General features: G+C 42.0%; 2 protein-coding genes across 5 annotated transcripts in view; both read right to left on the bottom strand.

Annotated features, from left to right (window-relative positions):
- Nucleotides 1-1,493: 1,493 nt before the first annotated feature.
- Nucleotides 1,494-6,741, bottom strand: prdm14 (PR domain containing 14). Of its 2 annotated transcripts, none has more exons than XM_086102135.1 (8): nt 6,162-6,741; nt 5,422-5,469; nt 5,168-5,351; nt 4,811-5,109; nt 4,293-4,495; nt 4,018-4,119; nt 2,383-2,602; nt 1,494-2,081 (listed from the first exon to the last, which is right to left on the bottom strand). In XM_086102135.1, exons 1-8 carry the CDS (start codon nt 6,739-6,741, stop codon nt 1,924-1,926), a joined length of 1,794 nt encoding a protein of 597 aa, XP_085958261.1. In that variant the 3' UTR covers nt 1,494-1,923. The 2 variants fall into 2 exon arrangements, with proteins under 2 accessions (XP_085958261.1, XP_085958262.1); XM_086102136.1 differs by having other exon boundaries at nt 4,811-5,081; nt 5,188-5,351; nt 6,162-6,681.
- A 2,191-nt stretch (nt 6,742-8,932) lies between these two features.
- The window catches only part of ncoa2 (nuclear receptor coactivator 2), a 39,637-nt gene continuing 29,662 nt past the window's right edge, over nt 8,933-18,907 (bottom strand). Inside the window, exons 13-22 of one of the 3 annotated variants that reach the window (XM_086101700.1) lie at nt 18,198-18,401; nt 17,922-18,101; nt 17,013-17,148; nt 16,713-16,884; nt 16,264-16,569; nt 15,552-15,629; nt 14,989-15,469; nt 13,266-13,446; nt 13,049-13,196; nt 8,933-12,079 (exon numbers count right to left, since the gene is read on the bottom strand). In XM_086101700.1, the coding sequence (XP_085957826.1) occupies nt 12,068-12,079; nt 13,049-13,196; nt 13,266-13,446; nt 14,989-15,469; nt 15,552-15,629; nt 16,264-16,569; nt 16,713-16,884; nt 17,013-17,148; nt 17,922-18,101; nt 18,198-18,401 (1,898 nt within the window). In that variant the 3' untranslated portion in view covers nt 8,933-12,067. The remainder of the gene's footprint in view (nt 12,080-13,048; nt 13,197-13,265; nt 13,447-14,988; nt 15,470-15,551; nt 15,630-16,263; nt 16,570-16,712; nt 16,885-17,012; nt 17,149-17,921; nt 18,102-18,197; nt 18,402-18,907) is intronic. The other 2 variants (XM_086101701.1, XM_086101702.1) reach the window with 2 other exon arrangements.

The following is an 18,907-nucleotide window of genomic DNA, read 5'->3' as shown; positions in this document are numbered from 1 at the left end:
TGTGGCGCACGCCGAGAGGAAACCAGCGTGGAAGAACGTGGAACAAGTCGAATGACAAAGGCGAGTGTCGGCCTCACATGCACATCGTATCTCTTCCGCATGTGAATGGAGCATCTTCCTTACTGCCCTCATCTTTTTAGTACGCTCACTTGTCTTATCATGTTGAATGGAGGCCTGGAGGGGGCCGGAATATGTTACCCCACGGGAGCACAGTGGTTCTCCACTGCAACCCCTGTGGAGCAGGGTGAGGGCCATCTGCCCCCTTCTTCTTCTTGGGAGTAAATCCCACCTTGAGGAGACACACACACAGCGCACACACACAATATGGAGGGGCGTTACAGACTGTGTTTGATCTGCCTTTCATATGGTCTTCAGCAACCTGCCAGCCACTGAGACACTCGATGTGTGCGTGCGTGCGTATGTGCACATATGTTAGCGGTGATTGCACCCCATGTACCAAATTGAGAGAGAGAGACTATATGTAGTTCGATAATAACAACACATTGTGTGCTGTGAATTGCTCTAGTGCCTCTATTATTAATATTAATATAAACATAAGCGCTGATGTCTCAATGGACCAATGATGGGCCAGTAGGGGCGGGGCTAGACTGTGGATGATCTCTCCGTTTGAATGTCATTCTCTCTCTCTCTCTTGCTTTCTTTCCATTGTCTCTCATTCCATCCCGCCACAAAGCGGAGGAGGTAGTGGGGGGTGCACTTTTCTTTGCGGAGACCCCCCCCCCCAGGGGGTCGTATACATGGCAAGGAGGGAGGATCCGCTCCAATCATATACTTGTTTGAGCCTCTATAGTTGTTCTATTTGAAGATGACCCTTCACCCCCGACTTGCCTGCAGTCCATCCGGCCATTTTTCAATGGACGCTTTTTGTCTACTGCACAAGTAAAGTTCTGATGTTCTAGTCGGCTTTTCTTGACGTTGTCACACAATTCGGTCTGCAGAGAGCTTCTGCGACATGAGAAGGGATGTTAGTGTTTGAACGTATTAGTCGGGAGAAGGCCGTAATGCTCTATCAGTCAGTGAGACATGTGGTGACAGAGTGTGGAGGCAGATGTCAGTCAGGCTGTTTCATTGTACTTGTGGCAGTCGAGGGAACTGGCAGCACAACACACTATTGTCATTCATTTGCCCCACGGGGACTTGTTTCATTTACACCCTGCTTCTTACATCAGCGTCACACATGCGACGCTTGTGTATGTACGTCGAAACACACAAACCAAAAGGCTATTTTAAATGGAGATAGTTTTGTATTATTGAGCATTATTTTTTATTCATTAAAAAAATTGCATGAATAACAAGCCACAAATCATGTGTGTATTATTTAATTCTTTGTCAAAATGATAAATAAAGGAGGCCACTTTTTCAGAGGAAATATGATCAGACCTTATAAATTACGACAATGAAAAAAAACGTCTGTCTCTGAACACAAAGATCAAATAATAACAACACAGTCGGCAATAATAAATGAAATAGAAATCTGGGTTCACAATCCACAGCAGTGATCACATCCATATAAACAGTTTCACACACGTTTGCGTGATGATTTGAATGACGGTGTGCATCAATACAACAAAATCTTCCTCAACAGTTACCATTTGAAACCAACTGTTTTTTTGTTTGTTTTTTTTTGCCTGTAATTGGGCAGCATTTTTTACAGTCCCGTTTTGGTCAGTGGATATTTCGGTGCTGTTGGAGAGTCTCCGTTCGTGCGGCTGGATGGATGGCTGCTGAGGAGGGCGTATGCAGGAATAGTCGTTACGATTGCATGACTGTCCGTGTTTTATGTTGTGTTCTTTTATATTGTGTTATTTTATGTTAACTGTTCTGTAAAGCTTTGTCCCAGCTGCAGACGTTTTGAAAGCGCTATATAAATAAAGATATATTGTATAATAAACTTGTTTGACTTTAGTTCCATGGACGATATTCCGGATTTAAAACCGTGATACCAGTGTAAAGTTGGAAGTTTCTTTCGGTGTTTCTTTGACTTTTTGGATTGTCCAAGAGAGATTCCTCCGCTGGTCCATTTTCTGGAGTGAGAATTGTGCTGTCCAAGATTTGCCTGGCTAAAAAAGAAAGAAAGAAAAAAGAAAAACTAATTAATTTGAAATGCATTTCATATTCATATTTCTTTCACATGGGGAGCAACAAAATAAAAAACACGTATAATATATTTAAGTCTGTTGTATCTTATTACTGCATTTTACAACAGGGATTTATTTCGATTCCACAAAGAAAAAAACGCTCCAGTTAAATATTACTCCACAAAAAAAAAAAAAATCACGTTCATAAATAAATCGAACACTCTTAAACGCTTAAAAAACTCAACTAAAAATGTTGGTGCAACACAATGATTTAATTTGTTACTTTTATGACTTTTGGCGTGGTACTTGAGCTCCGGCTCCTCCTGGAAGGAAGCACCACACAGGTCGCAGGGGAACGGCTTGTCCCGGGCGTGAGTCCGCCGGACGTGACTGTCGTGGGCGGCGTGTGAGGCGAAGGCCTTGCCGCAGTGCTTGCACTTGAAGGGCCGCTCTCCGGAATGCTGGCGGATGTGTGTGCGCAAAATGCTGGAGGCAGTGAAGGCCTGAAGTGGAGGGCGAAGGCCGGGGAGGGGAGGGGGCGACAAAGTAGTTCCACATAAAACTAATTTATGCATTATGTGGCAGTCTAATAAGAAAACGTGTTAAATTTAATTGAATACACATGAATATTTTGTTGTTGTTCTTCTTCCTTTCATAATTTTGCTGCTGTGAATTGGGGATTTCTCCATTGCGAGACTAATAAAGGCTATCTTAATCTTAATCTTAATATGTGAATTTCGTGTGGACATTAAATATTATATGGAATAAAATTATAATACGCTTGATTCCATTTGAGATTCAAGACCGGTGATTCATGATTTTAATCAGGAAATTAATTTGAATTACAATTGCTAACATTTGTGGCTGCCTTCAAAAAATCAAAACGTGCCCAATTTAATTGTTATTTACCTGTGGAAGTTACATTTATTTCATATGATGTGTAATAAATCCATCTTGCTGTTAATGGGAATCATCGCTTTGAGTCTTGTCATTAATGTAATTCAAAAGGTGATAAAGTAGTTCCACTCAGAACACGACTGTCTGTAAAATTAAAACTTGATGACTTAATACAAAATGAATGGTTATTTTTTTCCTTTTCATTAATATGCTTAATTATTGTTGCGACCAAAAACAATCATTTCAAGGTTTGGCCTGAATATTTCTAATCAGTCAATAAAGCAGCTCTACTTCTTAAGAATTTACGTTTGTCTTTCAAGGGTCTTAAAAATAAAAATATGATATATTTAATACACAATAATTTGTTGCACTATTCTGTTAAGTGAAATATAATTAAAACGCTCAATTCGTTTAAATGAAATCCATCGTTTTTTTAAAATAATACATTTCATTAAACATACTGCACATTTGACAGGTAATTTCCCATCATCTACAATAGTGCAAAACCAGAGTTTTTAATATTGTAATTCACATTTTTAATCAGGCAAAATAGTAGTTCGGCTGTACGCTTACTGTTTTTGTCTTTTTCTCAGTGTTTAAAAAATATGTGCAAAATAAAATCAATCTAATTATCATTTGTCCGTTTCTGTAAAAATAAAATGGGTAAAATGCAATGTGAAAGAAGAAAAAAAGAACAAAAAGGACTTCTGCTCATTCTACGGTCGTAAATTAAACGTATAATGTGACGAGACAAAAGGGTGAATGTACATCTGGCGATAATTAGCATGCAAGTGTATCACCGAAGTGTGCCCGCGGAGGGACACAATAGCCAAGCGCTGAATGCGCCGTAAAATAAGGAAGTGAATGAGTGACAATACCGCACAAACATGGCGATTAAAATACGCACCATTTTCCACAAATCCTCCACACCAGACGTACATTCAAAACAATAATTTATAATAATGATAATAACAATGATGATGATAATAATAATAATAATAAATATATAGATATATTTCACCTTGTTGCAATAGACACACTTGTACGGGCGTTCTCCCGAGTGGACTCGCATGTGTTTGTTGAGGCTGGATGACTGCGAAAAACTTTTTCCACACACTGTGCACTGCAATATAATAACAAATCATGTTATAATTGTTAATAATGTATCAAGCTCATGACAATAACATTGATTTATTGTAAATTTACGAAGATTGAATGTTCGGGTTCACAGTTTTGTCCTGCCTTTTTTTTCCTTTTTTTTTTTAAAATAATAACATTGAGGCATAATCTAAGTACCTTATGCGGCCGGTGTTTCTCGTGCACGTGGAGGATGTGTATGCGCAGGCGGTCCCTCTTCTCGAAAGAACGGCTGCACAGGTGGCACGGGAACTTGCGGTCACCACGGTCCACGCAGCGCGTGTATTTCAAATGCTTGTCCCGGTAATACTTGTAGGCAAACACCTTGCCGCACCGGTCACACTTGAAGCCCTCGCCAGCATCTGGAAAAAAAAAAAGAAATAATAAATGTACAGGTAGGTTTTATTTGTAGTTTATTCTGTAGTTTCTTCCTGTGTGCCCGCATTGGCCACTAGAGGGCAGTATAATACACTTATACAGACTGAAAAAGACACCTCTCATTGACTCAATAAGTTCGAATGAAATCAGTCTGTCTTTGCAGAGGATCAATAATATATGCCTGTCAGTATGGTGAGATTGTCTGCCTACATGTGTTCCTTGTTCAAATGCAATTTTTTCGAAAATACAAGGGCCACTGCAGTTTGTTATTGGTCCCCATCTCTGATTCCTTGTCTCACCTTCAGCCAGAGGTAGGGTGTCGTTTTCTTCGTCGGGACCCCTGAGGGCGAGCGGGATGCCCAAGAACTGCACGTAGCCGTCTCCGTACCACACCAGGAGCTCCTGCTCACCTCTGATCTCCTTGCAGGCTTCGTAGAAGATCTGACCCTTGACCTGAATCGCCGCCAGGTTCTGCTCATCTGCGAAGCGGGCGCACTTGACTAGCGACATCCAGTTGCCCGAGCCGCCGCGGCCGTCCACAAAGTGGCTCAAGCGGCCGTTCTCAAACACCTGTGGAAAACACAGGTCGTTCCACAGGATAAAGAATATATGCCTGTGAGTATTGGTAGGTTTGACCATAAATATCCGTACCCTGACTCCACAAGACGAGTCCTACCTCCCACATGAGGGTGTTGTCATCATAGGTCTTCATCTCGCTAGTGTTGACCAGTTTCCCCAGGAAGGGTCCGAAGCGCGTGCCTTTGGGCACGTTGCTTTTGGCGTCAGTGAACACGCTGCAGTGAGACACGGTGCCCCAGCATGCTTGCACAACGCTGAGACCTGCAAGAGGAACGTTGCTCACGTTCTGTCACGCAACAGAAAAGTGCACTGCAGCGACTTTTAGGCTCACCCTCAGGAAGGTCCAGAGCGTCCTTGTCCAGAGGGAGGACAGGACAGTCTGAAAGGGAATCAGAGTGGATTGGATGACATATTTGGCATCAATTCATTGATAATTAAACATGTATCATATTTATTACATACATAGGTACATGGAGTACAGAATGGATTTTTAAAAAAATGGTGGCGATTCCATATTCATGTTTAAAATTGTTATAAAATAATGGATTGCATTATATAGTTCTTGTTTTTTTATACCCGAAGCTCAGAAATGGAAAAATATATATAAAAATTAATTATATATATATATATATATATATATATATATATATATATACACCAGATTAGTGAGTATCTATCAAAATATTATAATTCTGACTTTACCTGATTTTTTTTGATTGAAAAAATATTTGTTGTTGAATTAAAAAGAATTGTTGATTTTATTTACTTAATCTGTAGACATTTTTCACCTGATTTTTGAATTGTTTTCACCCAAGTAGTTACGTAACTGTTTAACTAGAATTATTTTATTTCATTTTTGCTTTTTTAAACTGGATTATCTCCCTTTTTTTTTTGGAAACCCGATTGGTTTTTTTTAAACCTGATTTTCTTCAACCGAATTGTCCATGTAGGCCTCTGTTTATTTCTTTATTCCTCGATTGATAATTTTTTTTAACGATACAAAATTGCCAGTCAGCATAATGAGTTAAAAACAAACTCATTTAAATATATATTTCGAAAAAAATTTGTCACCTGGTTTGTCCGGCAGATTAACCCCGGAAATAGCGTGGCCCCCGGTGCCACCGCCCGGCTGCGGGCCCGCCGAGTATCCATACAGCACCGCGAACAAGTCGTCCTCGCTGAAGTTGAAGCGGCCTCTCTTCTCCGGGGACGCAGCTCGACTTGTGAGCATCTGCTTCGCTGGCGAGGCGGAAACGCACGATGACGTCCCGCTGCCGTTCCCGCCGGCCGGACTACTCAGACTTAAGTCCGAAAAAGAAAGAGAACCGGAGGCGTGCCCGGTCAGCACCGCTGCCAGGTCCTCCGGTTTAGACGAGCACAGCGGGTGACCTGGCGCCAGGTGTCCGAGGTAAGGCATCCCCTGGGCGGCTAACATGTGCTGATGCTGTTGCTGGAGGTAAGGGTTGAGCACCAGCGCGGTGGTGGATTTGACGGGCTGAAGGAGGGCGTGAGTTCGGGATAAGAGGTCCATGTACGGGTGGTGGTGGAGAGGGGCGGGCAAGAAGCCCCGGGGGGTACTTGTCTTGAGCATGTCCTCCTGGAGGCTTCTGTCCTTGGGCGGTGAAGAGAGGCTGGATAGGGTGAGGAGCATTTGGGAAGGAAATCAGCCCTAATTCAATAAGACATGTTGGGACACTCATTGAGCACTTTAACATTTCGTTAAGTTTTTTTTTTTTTGTTGCTGTTCAAATTAATAAGCGTAACCTTATTTTTCTAATGAAATGAATATATGGTGTCGTTTTTTTTGTTTTGTTTTTTTTCCAAACTGGCGTTTTGAACTACATTTTTAAAGCACGTTGTGATTATCTGCAAAAATTGCTACCAAAAATCATGTATACTTATTTATTTTCTGTTGAAGTTTTAATCAAAGAAAAAAAAATTGCAAGAATGTTCATCAAACCACATTTCGCTTCGATAAAAGGACACCACACATACTGAAATGTCTTTTTTAGTTTAAAATTGTTATTTTAAAATTTTGAAATATGGACAATTCAGAATTTCTTCAGCATACCCTGTCACATCTACTATAAAGCTTGTGATTTTTATCTGAAAAATGTTAGGTTTTTGGATTTCTTTTCAGTTTGATTTAAAAAAACAAAAACAAATGAAAGCGAGTTCATTTCATAACATTTTGCTTCAATAAAAGGACATCACACATACTCAAATCTCTTATTTTTCAATGGCTCCAAAAGTTGGATGCTCTCTCTCCCAACCCCACAAAAAGAACACACTCATCCATCAATGGTGCACTAAGAGTATTTTAGGAAGTGTTTGACCAGTTCAAAGAGAAACAAATCAGGGTCATGACACTCATTGAGGTCCGTCAGAGCAGAGGTCAACATGCTTGAAGCTTTTTTTCTCTTAATAGACCTTAACCCTCACTGAAGGCCTATTTTTGCTGTGGCAACATTTAATTTGAAAGAAGCCTGCAACTGCTAGAAAATCATTAAAATACACACGCACAAATGTAAAACAAATACTTTTTAAAAAATGTGTTTTGAAAGAAATAAAACTTACCTTGTTGCCAATTTAGAGGCGTTGCACAGAGAAGCTCGCTGTCATCACTGCTCCTCCAACTCACAGGAATAAGCTTCTCCAACTGGACCACACCGCCGCGGTCATCTGAGGGCATCCACGCTGATCCGCTGAGGAGGATGCTTGCTTCTTCCTATTGGCTCCTGGCTCATGCAGCTCAATAATGCCTCTTTTCTCTCGCTCTCTCTCCAGGGACAGCCCACCCTGTTAATTTGTGGACATTTACATATGACCCCCCCCCCCCTACCTCCACTCCACTCAAAAATGTTGATGTTATCTCAAGAAAGCCCCCTCGGCACCCCCTGGAAAATGTTAGCTTTTGAGGTGAGGGGGAGGGACCCTATGTTGAATTTTTGAGGTTTTAAATGCACAGCACTTTGAGTTGCATATTTGTGTGAAAAGTGCTATATAAAGAAAGTTGGATTGATTGACTGATTCTAGTTTCACCCGTGAGGTGTCCCTAATGTTGTGGCTTGTGAGGGAATAAATTAAAAAAAAAAAAAGGTTGGACATCTTATTTTATTTGTGTTCAGGTTAAGTTGAAATAGGCTTTATATAATACAGCTTTTTCTCCGCTGTGGAGATGACAATCCAAGTCCCTTTTTTAAAAACGTGAATAATTATGAAAAAAGTCAGAAAAAGAAAGAAAAGTTAGAATCAGCAATGTTCATTTAATTTTAAGAATTAGTGAATTATTATTTTATGGTAAATGTTCTGTAAAGCGCTTTGTTGCAACTGCAACTGTTGTGAAAGTGCTGTTAAGGTTGTATTGTAGTCTTTTCATCTTTGCAGTGGGAGGACATTATCAGTTGGTGGCAGTAGTGAGCCGTTAATCTCCTTTGCCAAGCGCCAACATACACCACAGAAGAAGAACGACGAACGTTATGTCGAGAATTGCGATACATTTTCGGTTTTGCAGATTATGTGGAGTGAAAAATTTTACTTTTAGAAATAATTAACACGTACTCACCCTCCCCAAAATCACTAAATAAGAGTTGTTGACAAAAAAGCCGATATTAGCTCTTTAAAACTTAGCAAAAATTTAAGTTGTTTTTCATTGACCAATGATCGCTAACTCTTATTTTGCCATTCTAAACTAACAAATATTCAAGGGCAAAAGTACTATATACTGTCAAATGTTCTGCCTGTAACTCATATCTTTATTGTTGTAAGCATTACGGGACACAAAAATTGCTCTTGTACTCATGACAGATTTGCTCCACGAATTAATAAAAGGTAGCGCGGGGTGAAAAATCTCAATAAGATAATTCTTTATTTACAAGGCAAATAGCATCAGCAAAGCCATATTAGTTGACAACTTGCATAACTGTGGTTAACTTCTCATGTCACTTTGCATAAAACACTCACACTTGCGCGCGCACACACACACACTTGGGTTGCAAGGGGGGCGGGGTGGGGGTACAGTGTGATTCTTATGAACAATCGAGGAGAAAAAAAAAAGCGTACACACACAAGCTGTGGAAAAGCAAATTAGCGTTCCTGGGGGGGGGGGGAAAGTCTGTTATAATACATGAACATATAGCACTTCCTCGTGGATCATAATGTCACACCAGGTTTGTTTTGTACAAGTCATTATACAAATGTATACACACTGCCACGTAATATACAAGAGCGGACGAGATCTAAGGCATTTTGCTAGATTTTTTTTGTCATTTCATTTTTAGCTCTAGGAAATTGGCAGACAATGCAAAAGAGCATTACAAGTAGGAAAAGCAGTTTTTTTGGGGGGGGGGGGGGGGGGGAGGGTCAGAAAGTGATCGTTGCACCTGCACATGGCTTCTCCACACGTTCTTTGGAAGCAATTTTGCAACGGGCTGGGATGAAAACGTTTCCAAATGGCTCTAGGAGGCACATTTGATACAATCAAAAAAAAACAACAAGTGTTTGTCGAGGATTGCCAAGGAAGTCGGAAGGGGCCCTTTGGCGCGAGCGCGCCAAATGAAGACGTCGACGATATGTTCAACAAACGCCGTCTCTGATTGGACCCTGTTGACCTGACATCATCGGTATTATAGGAAGCGTGTCCCAAAAAAAAAAAAAAATCTAAATTCTGATTTCCAATTGAGGCGTGTTCGGGTTATTTGGCTTTTCTCCATGCAGCGTGGCAGCAGATCAAAAGGGCGGGGAACCGTTTTCAGTTTCTCCGAGAGACATGACCATATATATATATATGCACACATGTTTTGTGTGAAATATTCCTACATGCAATGGAGGAAGAACAGTGACGCCTTGACTTACAAGTTAAATTGATTCCGAGACCTCGTTTGTAACCCAAAACACAATTCCCCATTGAGATGAATGGAAATGCCATTTATCTGTTCGAGTTGCATTGCACTCCAGCTCCAGTAATATTCTCCACAAGTTGGTTACTCTAAAACAATTTGCCCAGCTGTTTTTAAAAGGCACAACAGTTCTGTTAGCTCGAATCTCGAGTTAACTCGAAAGGCGATTTTCACAACAGCATAACTGAATTTTACTTGAATTGCCCAACTTACCGTCATATTTTTTTCTTTTTTTGGAAATTGTAAGTAAACCCAACTTTTTTTTTCAGTCAAGTTGCATAATTCTTTTTGCTTTATGTTTAATCCATTTCAAATTGGAGAAGCAATTTCCTTTCGACAAATTATTCACGAGCTGCCAAATTGCTGCTTGTTGTGACGTTCGCTGCCACCAATGAGCACTCGTAACACATTTTGGCTTACAAGTCAAAGCAAAAAAAAAAAAAAAAAATGTGTGTATATATATATATATATATATATATATATATATATATATATATATATATATATATATATGTATATATATATATATATATATATATATATATATATAATCTGCAGAGTGATTGCTTGTATTTGAAAACCAGTACTGGAATATTCAAAGTGGGATGGCGGCGGTGTGAGAAGGAGTAGTGGAGCGGGAGGAGAAAAAAAAAAAAAAAAGGAACTCGCATCTCCCGCCCTATTACGTTGAAAGCAATTGTCACAACGGCCACTGACGTCATTGAGGGTTCCGTGTGAAAGGCACTGGCGAATACATTTCGCTTAAAAGGGGTGATATGAAAACAACAGAATGGACCAATTGTTAATTATGCACTGTGGAGCATTTTTGGCTTAAAATTCTTTTTTTTTTTTACAATTTTAAAATGTGAGAATATTTGCAGGTTCCCCACCCCTGTAATTGAACGAATATAAAAAAAATTGAGGCGCAAAAAAAATAAAAAATAAAAAAAAGACTCGCGCGCCATTTTAAGTGAATCACTGCCTGAGGACATTTCAATATGGCTGTCTGTCTGTCAAAGAGCCCGTGCCGCATAATCTAAAATGTGTGTGAGACAATTGACATTTATAAAAACAAAACAAAACCAAAAGGGCGTTTTAATACTGCATCCAAACACACAGTCCAAAAAAAAGGTGTCCTTATTTTCAATTATTTAAGAAACTGTACAAAAATCACCCCCCAAAAAAGTTATTGCTCGTTTACATGACACCAAAAAATGCACCTAGCAGCTTGTATGAAGCATTTTTTTTTTAAACTCCAGACAACATAGAAAGCACTTTTAACATTTTTTTTTCAATTCAAAGTTATCGTATGGCTGTGTCGACTCGACCGGTCTTGTTTAGTGGTGGTCTACGCTAAAGGCAAGAGAAGCAAGAAGCAAGTATCATCTGTACACTGTATACACCGCGGTCCCGCCCTGTTCTGCTTTGTACCGGATGTGCTGAAAACAAAGAAATATGATGAAGTGAGCAAACTCTAATAAATAGGAAAAAATAACCCCACCATGGTATTACTTATTGGTATATACAATTCATTCAATTTGGACTTTTTTTTTTTATCATAGTCTCTTTAAAGTCTCAGATGCTACGAAGATAAAGCCATCTACAGAAATTAATTCTTATTAAAACAGAATCTATACAGAAAAAAATAAAACTTAATTTAATACAGGATGTAAACCTCAAATCATTCTTCTTCTGCAGTGTGTCTCCGACGACTTCGTCCCCCCTCGCTCCCGAGGACAATATTAATCATCGTCCGCCGTACGATAAGAAAAAAACCTGGCTAAAGTTTGTCTGTGGGAGAAGCCACCAAGAGTCAGGTTTTCCTCCTTTTTTTTGCGGGGGGGGGGTATTTGAGATGAGATTGTAAATAGCCGCAGTCCGCTGAGAGGAATACATTCATCAGGGCACGGGGAGAGGGGTGGGGGACGGGGGACGGGGGGGGTGGCTACAGTAAGTCACACGACGGTGAATGCAGACAGAAAGCCTGGCTGTATTTTGTCATCTTTGAGGGCCGTGGCTCGCTTACACGTTTGTACACTTTGTTGTTGTTGCTCCGGCTGAGGTCCAACTCAATACGAGTCAACAGTATTTCTGCAGGGGGGGAGAAAAAAAAAAACGATTGCGTGAAATAACACCGAAGCACTAATGGTCAAACGGTAAATAATTGACATAATCTGAGTGCCGATATGTTTCTCCTGTCTGTTAACTCCAGGCGCCGGTGTTGTCATAACCGCCTGCTGAAATATTGATGAGCTTTCATTGGCCCTGAAAGCATCGCAGAGAAGCTGCGGTTTACGGCGGGACGACATCGACGGCCGACCGAGTGGATTGAAAAGTGAGTTGGGGGGGAGGGAAAGATGGCCCGTTCACAACGTAGGTCAAAGTTGCTATCCTCTGACAAAGTATGAAAAGTAAGTTGAGTTGATCTCAAAGACTTCAACACACTCGCTTGACCTCAATTAATTTACGTCTTGTTTTTAGACGGGCCTTTGGCTCCACCTTGTGGCAGATGAGGGCATTTCAGAAGGGGCGCCAACATTTAAGTGGGTGAGTGAGAAATGAATTGAAATAATCTGTTCAAGCCTCACCCCCCAAAAAAAAAAAATCTAAATAAAAAAATTGTGGATTATTTTCCGTTGAGAAAAATCGCACTCTAATATTATATTTTATGAAACACAGTCATGACATATACAAAAATAATCTTTTTTTTGTCACCGTTTCTTTCAATATAATGTACTTTGGCTGCAAGTTTCTCAGAGAATATCAGAGGCATAATAAAACCAGAATAAAAACCTCTTAAGACTTCCCATTGATTAGTGGCTATTCCCGATTTGGTATTTGTGAACTCCCTACGTCGATAAATCCAAACCGGAAGAGGTAAATCGCAACTACAATATTCCAGAGGGGGAAAAAAAGATATGATTTTTCAAAATTGTTCCAACCTACTTCATCTTATTTAAGATTATTACTATTCATGAAGTTGCAAGACGAGTTTGAAATGATACGCGTCACATTTTTTAAAAAGTTTTTAGCAGTTGACGTGGGTCCCGGGGTCCTTACCTGCTCTTGTCCCATGGAGGGTAAACCGGGCGACGACATGGACGTCACGCCCATCTGAGCCATTCCGGGGACGCCGTTGTACATGCCGCTGTTACTCTGCTGCTGCTGCTGGGTGAACTGAGGGGACGCCTGCTGCTGTGAGAACATACTGCAAAGGATACAACCAGAAATCACAAATTAGAAATTAAAGCCCCCCGCCCCCCTTTTTTCCCCCTACCTGCTCCCTGCCACGTTGCCCTGATTCCAGCCGTTGATGTCGGGCGAGCCCTGGAAGGGGGTGCCGCCCGGGCCCTGCTGCATCATGGGGGATTGCTGGGCGTGCGTCACCCGTGGGGACAGCAGAGGGCTGGGTGGGGCTCCGGGACCACCGAAGCCACTCTCCGCCTGCTGGCTCATACCTGTGGCGATAGCGCGGGCGGGGGAAAATGGGTCAAGGAGACAAGGAAAAGATTACATAATTTAAAAAAAAAAAAAAAAAAGGAAAGTATCATTCTATGCATTCAGGATGTTTACTGGAAGCAAAGGAGGGAAGCGATGAGGTCAGAAAGCAAAATCGGCATCTCGTGAGAAAATATTAACATATGATTTACGATGAAAGGAACAATGCCCCCAGGGAAGCTTTACTGTCGGTGTCCTATGTGTTGTGTTGTGTTATTTATGTTATTTTGACTTCAAAACGGCGCCGTGAGAGTGGCTGCCTTTCCAGCAGCTCCTATATTTTGTTGTTCTACTTCTTCCTTTCATTACTTTGCTGCTGTGAATTGGGAATTTCTCCATTGCGAGACTAATAAAGGTTTCTTATAACTATAGCTGTTTTTTTTTTAAACAGGCAAAGTTAAACGTCAATAGATGTTCAGTATGATGATCGCATTGGAAGTAGAGCTGGATTTATGTGTTTAGGGCGCCCTCGGGTGGCCAGAAAGTGTACAACGAGCTAAAGCGATTGTGTGCAGCTCCTTTAGGAATCAAATTCTTGCAAACGTGTGTATGCTGGGGAAAAATGTATGTAAATATATTTTGGGGGTTTCCAAACATGACACCCCAATATTCAGTAGATGGCATCCCATGGATCCATTTAGCCGCCAACAAGGGTCGGACATGTCAATCACAATGGGACACATGAAAAGGTGTCGATGGAAGGACCGATGACCGAAACTGATCAGGAAGTCAGCCATTTTTGTTTGTAGGAGACAGTTTGGGGGAGAATCCATCAAGGATGAGTCTGTTAAAACGAAAATTAGCATCCGACTTCAGTTTCACTGATTGAAAAACTTCGGCAGATACATCAGTTAGAACAGGATGGACAAAACGTCTTGAGGTAGGCAGGAGGGCAACCATTTTGATTTGAATCAAACCTAGCATTCATTTTCACTTATATAAGACAAAAAAAGGATTTGCTGGGTTATAATACTTTGGGATTTTTCATTGTAGTTATTTTTGCATTTTGCGTTGATTTATTTTCATTTAAACACATTCACTCCCAAAGACGTTTTTAAACGTCTTTTCAGACTTGGTCTAGAATTGGCTGGTGCTGAATGAGTTAAATTAATTTGTTTCAATTCTTTTTTTTTGGAGCAGGTTTGTCAGTAATTTTTTAAATGCTGCCTTTCAGATGAGTTTTTATCAGTTTTACTTTTTGTTTACTTTAGTTTTTGTCTAGATCGAGACAAAAAAAATTGCCCTACATGTGCTGCTCAAAAAAGGAGCGGGAAGAAGAAAACTTCATTAATCCCACCCCCATCTCACATTTATATTACAAGTCATACATTCATCCTATTTCATTCTCGAAAATGCTTCTTCAATTGGAGTTTGGGTTATTTCTTTTGTCGAAAATGACCTTTGGTGGGTTGATGGCGTGCACACAAACAGAAATGTACACAAAGGGGATTTGAGGTGAACCGCGTGTTTGTGTGGTGGAGGACGGGTAGCGGGAGCAGTACCTGAGTTGGGAAACTGAAAGGCACTGTGCTGCATTTGGGGGCTGAGTACGGCCCTGTACTGTCCGCCCATCATATTTGTGTTTCCCATCATCATCTGCTGGGAGGAGGAGGAAGAGGAGGAGGAAGAGGAAGAGGAGCAGGTGCCATGCAAGTGCAGCTGGGGGTTGGCGGGGAGGGACGGCAGGCTGGGGGAGGAGAGAGGCGAGGAGGAGGAGAAGGGGCTGCTAGGGGGAGGTGACGAGGCCAGGCCTGTACCGGTACCGTAGCTGGGCGGGTAGGGGAACTGCTGGGGGTTGGCCTGGGGGATCCGCGGGCTACTCATGTTGGGCGGCAGGTTGAGGCCCTGCGCCCTCATGGCCATGCTCCGCTGCTGCTGCTGCTGCTGCTGCTGAACCTGCTGCTGCTGTTGCTGCCTTTGTCGCAGGTGGTTGCTCAGCAGCTCGCGCTGACGCTGCGCCAGCATCTGGGCGTTGATGGTCCCCTGCGGGGAAGACCATAACAGGTGGGCCCATGTTCTCCTGCAGGGGAGGTGGGGCGGTGGGTGATGTGCATTGATGGTTTACCTGGTTAGGAGCATTGGATCTGAGAGGTAGGTTGACATTTGACACGCTACTCATCTGAGTCATCATTGGCTGTCGGTTCTGATTGGAAGGGAAGGAACAGGAAGAAAAAAAAACAATTAAGGCCAAAAGTAACATTTTGTCATGTGACAATATTTGAAAAAATAAAAATAATAATAATAATATACCACGGCTGTGAAGCCCCATTCATCACGCGAACATTTCAAACCCGCGATATTCAGAGGGCATGTAACACTTTTGGGCTTTTATATTTTAACCATTATGTTAAAATGCCATTTTTTGTGACGTAAGATTTAAAACCTATTTTTTTCTATTATTGACATAGTTTACAAGCAAAAATGTAGAAAATGCAATAATAGTTGGATAAAAATTTGTTTCCAGAGACTTACTCGACAGCGAGATGATTGCAGTTAAGAGGAACTAAAAAAAAAACAAAAAACAAAAAAAAACATTTTCGCTAACAAAATCGAATAAAAATGAGAGTGCGTTAAATTTTTTTTAAAAAGTCCTTCATTTTCATCTTTGAAAATTATTTTCATACATGAGCTTTTTTGGGGAAAAAAAAGTCTTTTTGAAAAAAATAAAAACTCACAATAAAAATGAAATATCTTCCTCGATATTTTATATTTCCAAATGAACCGGACATTTAAGCATCAATAATAACATCGACACATCATTCAATAATTCGACGAACCTGCTGTGACTGTAGCCGATGTTGCAGCTGTAGCCGCAGCGTGTTGGGCTGGTTGGCTACCACCCCGCTAGGCCTGAGTCCCGCCCGGGCCTGCATCCTCATCATCGGGTAACCGGGACGCGGCGGCATCTGGGCGGCCATGGGGTGGAAGCCCGGCGGCTCCTGCATGGGTGCGCCAGGGTAACCCCTCTGCGTCAGATGCGACGGGGGCGGGCCAAACTGCTGAGGGGCGTACATGGGGGGCTTTTGTTCCAGCATCATTGAGGAGGGGTCCTGCGGAAACTGGTCCTGGTCTAGCGTCTGGTTCTGAAAGGATTATGGGAAAAGGTACGAATAATGAAATGGTTTTTTTTTTTTTTTGCGCTTTCACTGTATCGTCGATTTTGCATCGCAGGATCTTGCTGGTATCATTTTCATTGTACAATGATGACAGCAGCGTTGGAGCTTACTTGTTCTACCAGCGCGGGGATGCCGAGTGCCCGGTCCAGCTCCTCGAGCCCGTCGAAATCCTTCAGTGCCGTGTACAGCTGAGACATGAGGGCCCCCTCGTCCAACGGTCCCCCTTGCCCGCCGCCGAGGCCAATGCTGCACAAGTCCTCCTGAGGAGTCGGGTGCAGCGACCTGGCCAGAGGAGACATTTTGATGGTAAAACAATGCCGAGGGGGTATGCGAAGAGTTAAATGTGTGGTCATCATCCAATCCGAGATGGGAACGAGACTGTTGGAATTTGCCGTGATTTATTTGGATACCTGTTCTGGTTGACGAAAGCCGTCTGCTCGATGGGCATCATGCTGTCCGGCCAAGGCGCCGTCTGATTGGGCGGAGCCTGCTGCTGCTGCTGCTGGGAGAAGTGGCCGACCATACTGATGTCCAAGTCAGGTTGAGCTAAAGGGAGACCAAACAATCAACGAATAAATAAATAAATTTCATAAAAAGATAGACTATGATGGATGCAGGTTGGTTTACGTCACTGCCAAAAAGAACGGAATCCACAGGGGTCGCTTTAAAGCTATAACTGGGTTGGCAAACTTTTCTGTTACAAGGGTTACATTTGATGATTTAACAGACATGGGACAGGTAATTTGTCGACGAGGCTTAAAAAAAAGTGGTTTAAAAAAAAAAATATTTTCCTGAAGAAATTCATTGGTAAAATACTTTTTCTACAGATGTCAAATGCACACCTAAAAGTGTTCATTTACTTTTATGACGGTGAATGTTGGCCGAGTTGCAGTTTGCAATTCACAAATCCACTGAGATCTGAGACTTGTTTTTTTGTGGAACCGATCCTCACGCCCGGGGACGCCACAAGATGGTGCCAAAGCACCGGCTAATACAAAATAAGTCATTCATTAGTATGTTGAGCGGGGTAAGTATGATGACGGGACAATTTTTAAATGTTCTAAAATCTTTGGGTGAATTTGTATTGTTTGAACATTTGTAAGATTTTTTTTTTTTTTAAGGGGGTGCCAATGACTGGCAGTTTTTCGCTAATCACAGCGCGGCTCAGCCCCCAAATTCCGCGGATAACAGATCCCTGTACATACATTAAAATTAATTTAGGAACTAAAGAATAAATAAACAAAACTAGAAGGGCCCGATGTATACTCAAAGCAACATTGGTCTTCATTGTGATGGGTCACACAACGCATTTTCCTCACCGTTGGGCATCATGGAGGTCTGGAGCATTTGCCGAGGCCCCGGCGGCCCTCCCGGCCTCAAGGGAGGGCCGCCGGGGCCCATCCGACCCTGGGCCAGCTGCGGAGCCGAGGCTGAGCCCACCCAGCCCTCCTGCTGTTGCTGCTGCATACCCGGCCGAGGAGCGCCTGGACCCATGAGGCCTGGATGGAGAGGAGGGTGACAGTGGGTGGAGGTCCTTGGTTGTAAAGCGCAAAGGGGCGACTAAGCCAAGTACTGTTGGGATAATGATAACGCACCTGGGACAACCATGTTGGTCTGGCTCGCCATCATGCCATGTCCTCCCACAATGCTTTGCTGCTGCTGCTGCTGCTGTTGTTGTTGAACTAGCGTGTACGGGCTGGTGGTCCTCATGGGGTACTGCGGTGACGCGCTCATCTCCAACGACACACTCCTCGCCGGCCCGGCCCTGCCCTGCGGGCCCGGCCGCACGCCCCCGAAATCTGTAAGGCAAGGTGAATTGAGTGACCATGTAGAAGACTTCCAAAGGTCGTCTAAGTAAATACAAGACATACTGTACTTTGATCAAGAAAGTTTGCAAGTTCGAATGGTAAAACAATCGACGTCAAATCTCATTAACATGCTAACGGAAAATTGGTATTCCGGGAGCAATAATCTTCCTGTTAATTAAGATTCGCACACAAATGCCGGAACCAATTTATTTGGTGGTTAAATTAAATCTAATTTACAAGCGCACTTGACTTGATTTAAAAAATAAAAAAAATTAAAAAACTGTTTTAGCCTCAGCAACATGCAGTCTGAAAAGTTTTTTTCAGATACCACTAGAGGGAGCAAGCGCACGATTCGTGCTGGCATTTAGTCACTAAAAACTGTTGGCATAGATTGACAATCAAACAGCGTTATTGTACTTGTGGTAAATTTTTCAGGTTTGTGACTTTTATTTTCGAGTACGAGTTCTTTTGCTACCGATGCTGGCACAGTTTTTGCC

The sequence above is a fragment of the Hippocampus guttulatus genome, chromosome 21 (assembly GCF_054856545.1).
Source record: "Hippocampus guttulatus isolate MCC_2025c chromosome 21, RoL_Hgut_1.0, whole genome shotgun sequence".
NCBI classification, from domain to species: domain Eukaryota; kingdom Metazoa; phylum Chordata; class Actinopteri; order Syngnathiformes; family Syngnathidae; genus Hippocampus; species Hippocampus guttulatus.
The sequence above is the reverse complement of the archived record's forward strand: the minus strand, read 5'-3'. Positions and strand labels throughout refer to the sequence as shown.

Excerpts from the sequence above, each read along its gene's own strand:
- prdm14 (XM_086102135.1), bottom strand. The coding sequence starts at position 6,741 with ATGCTCCTCACCCTATCCAGCCTCTCTTCACCGCCCAAGGACAGAAGC. Across the intron at positions 5,352-5,421 it reads CGCTCTGGACCTTCCTGAGG|GTCTCAGCGTTGTGCAAGCA; the intron begins GTGAGCCTAAAA and ends TTCCTCTTGCAG. Across the intron at positions 4,496-4,810 it reads CACCCTACCTCTGGCTGAAG|ATGCTGGCGAGGGCTTCAAG; the intron begins GTGAGACAAGGA and ends TTTTTTTTCCAG.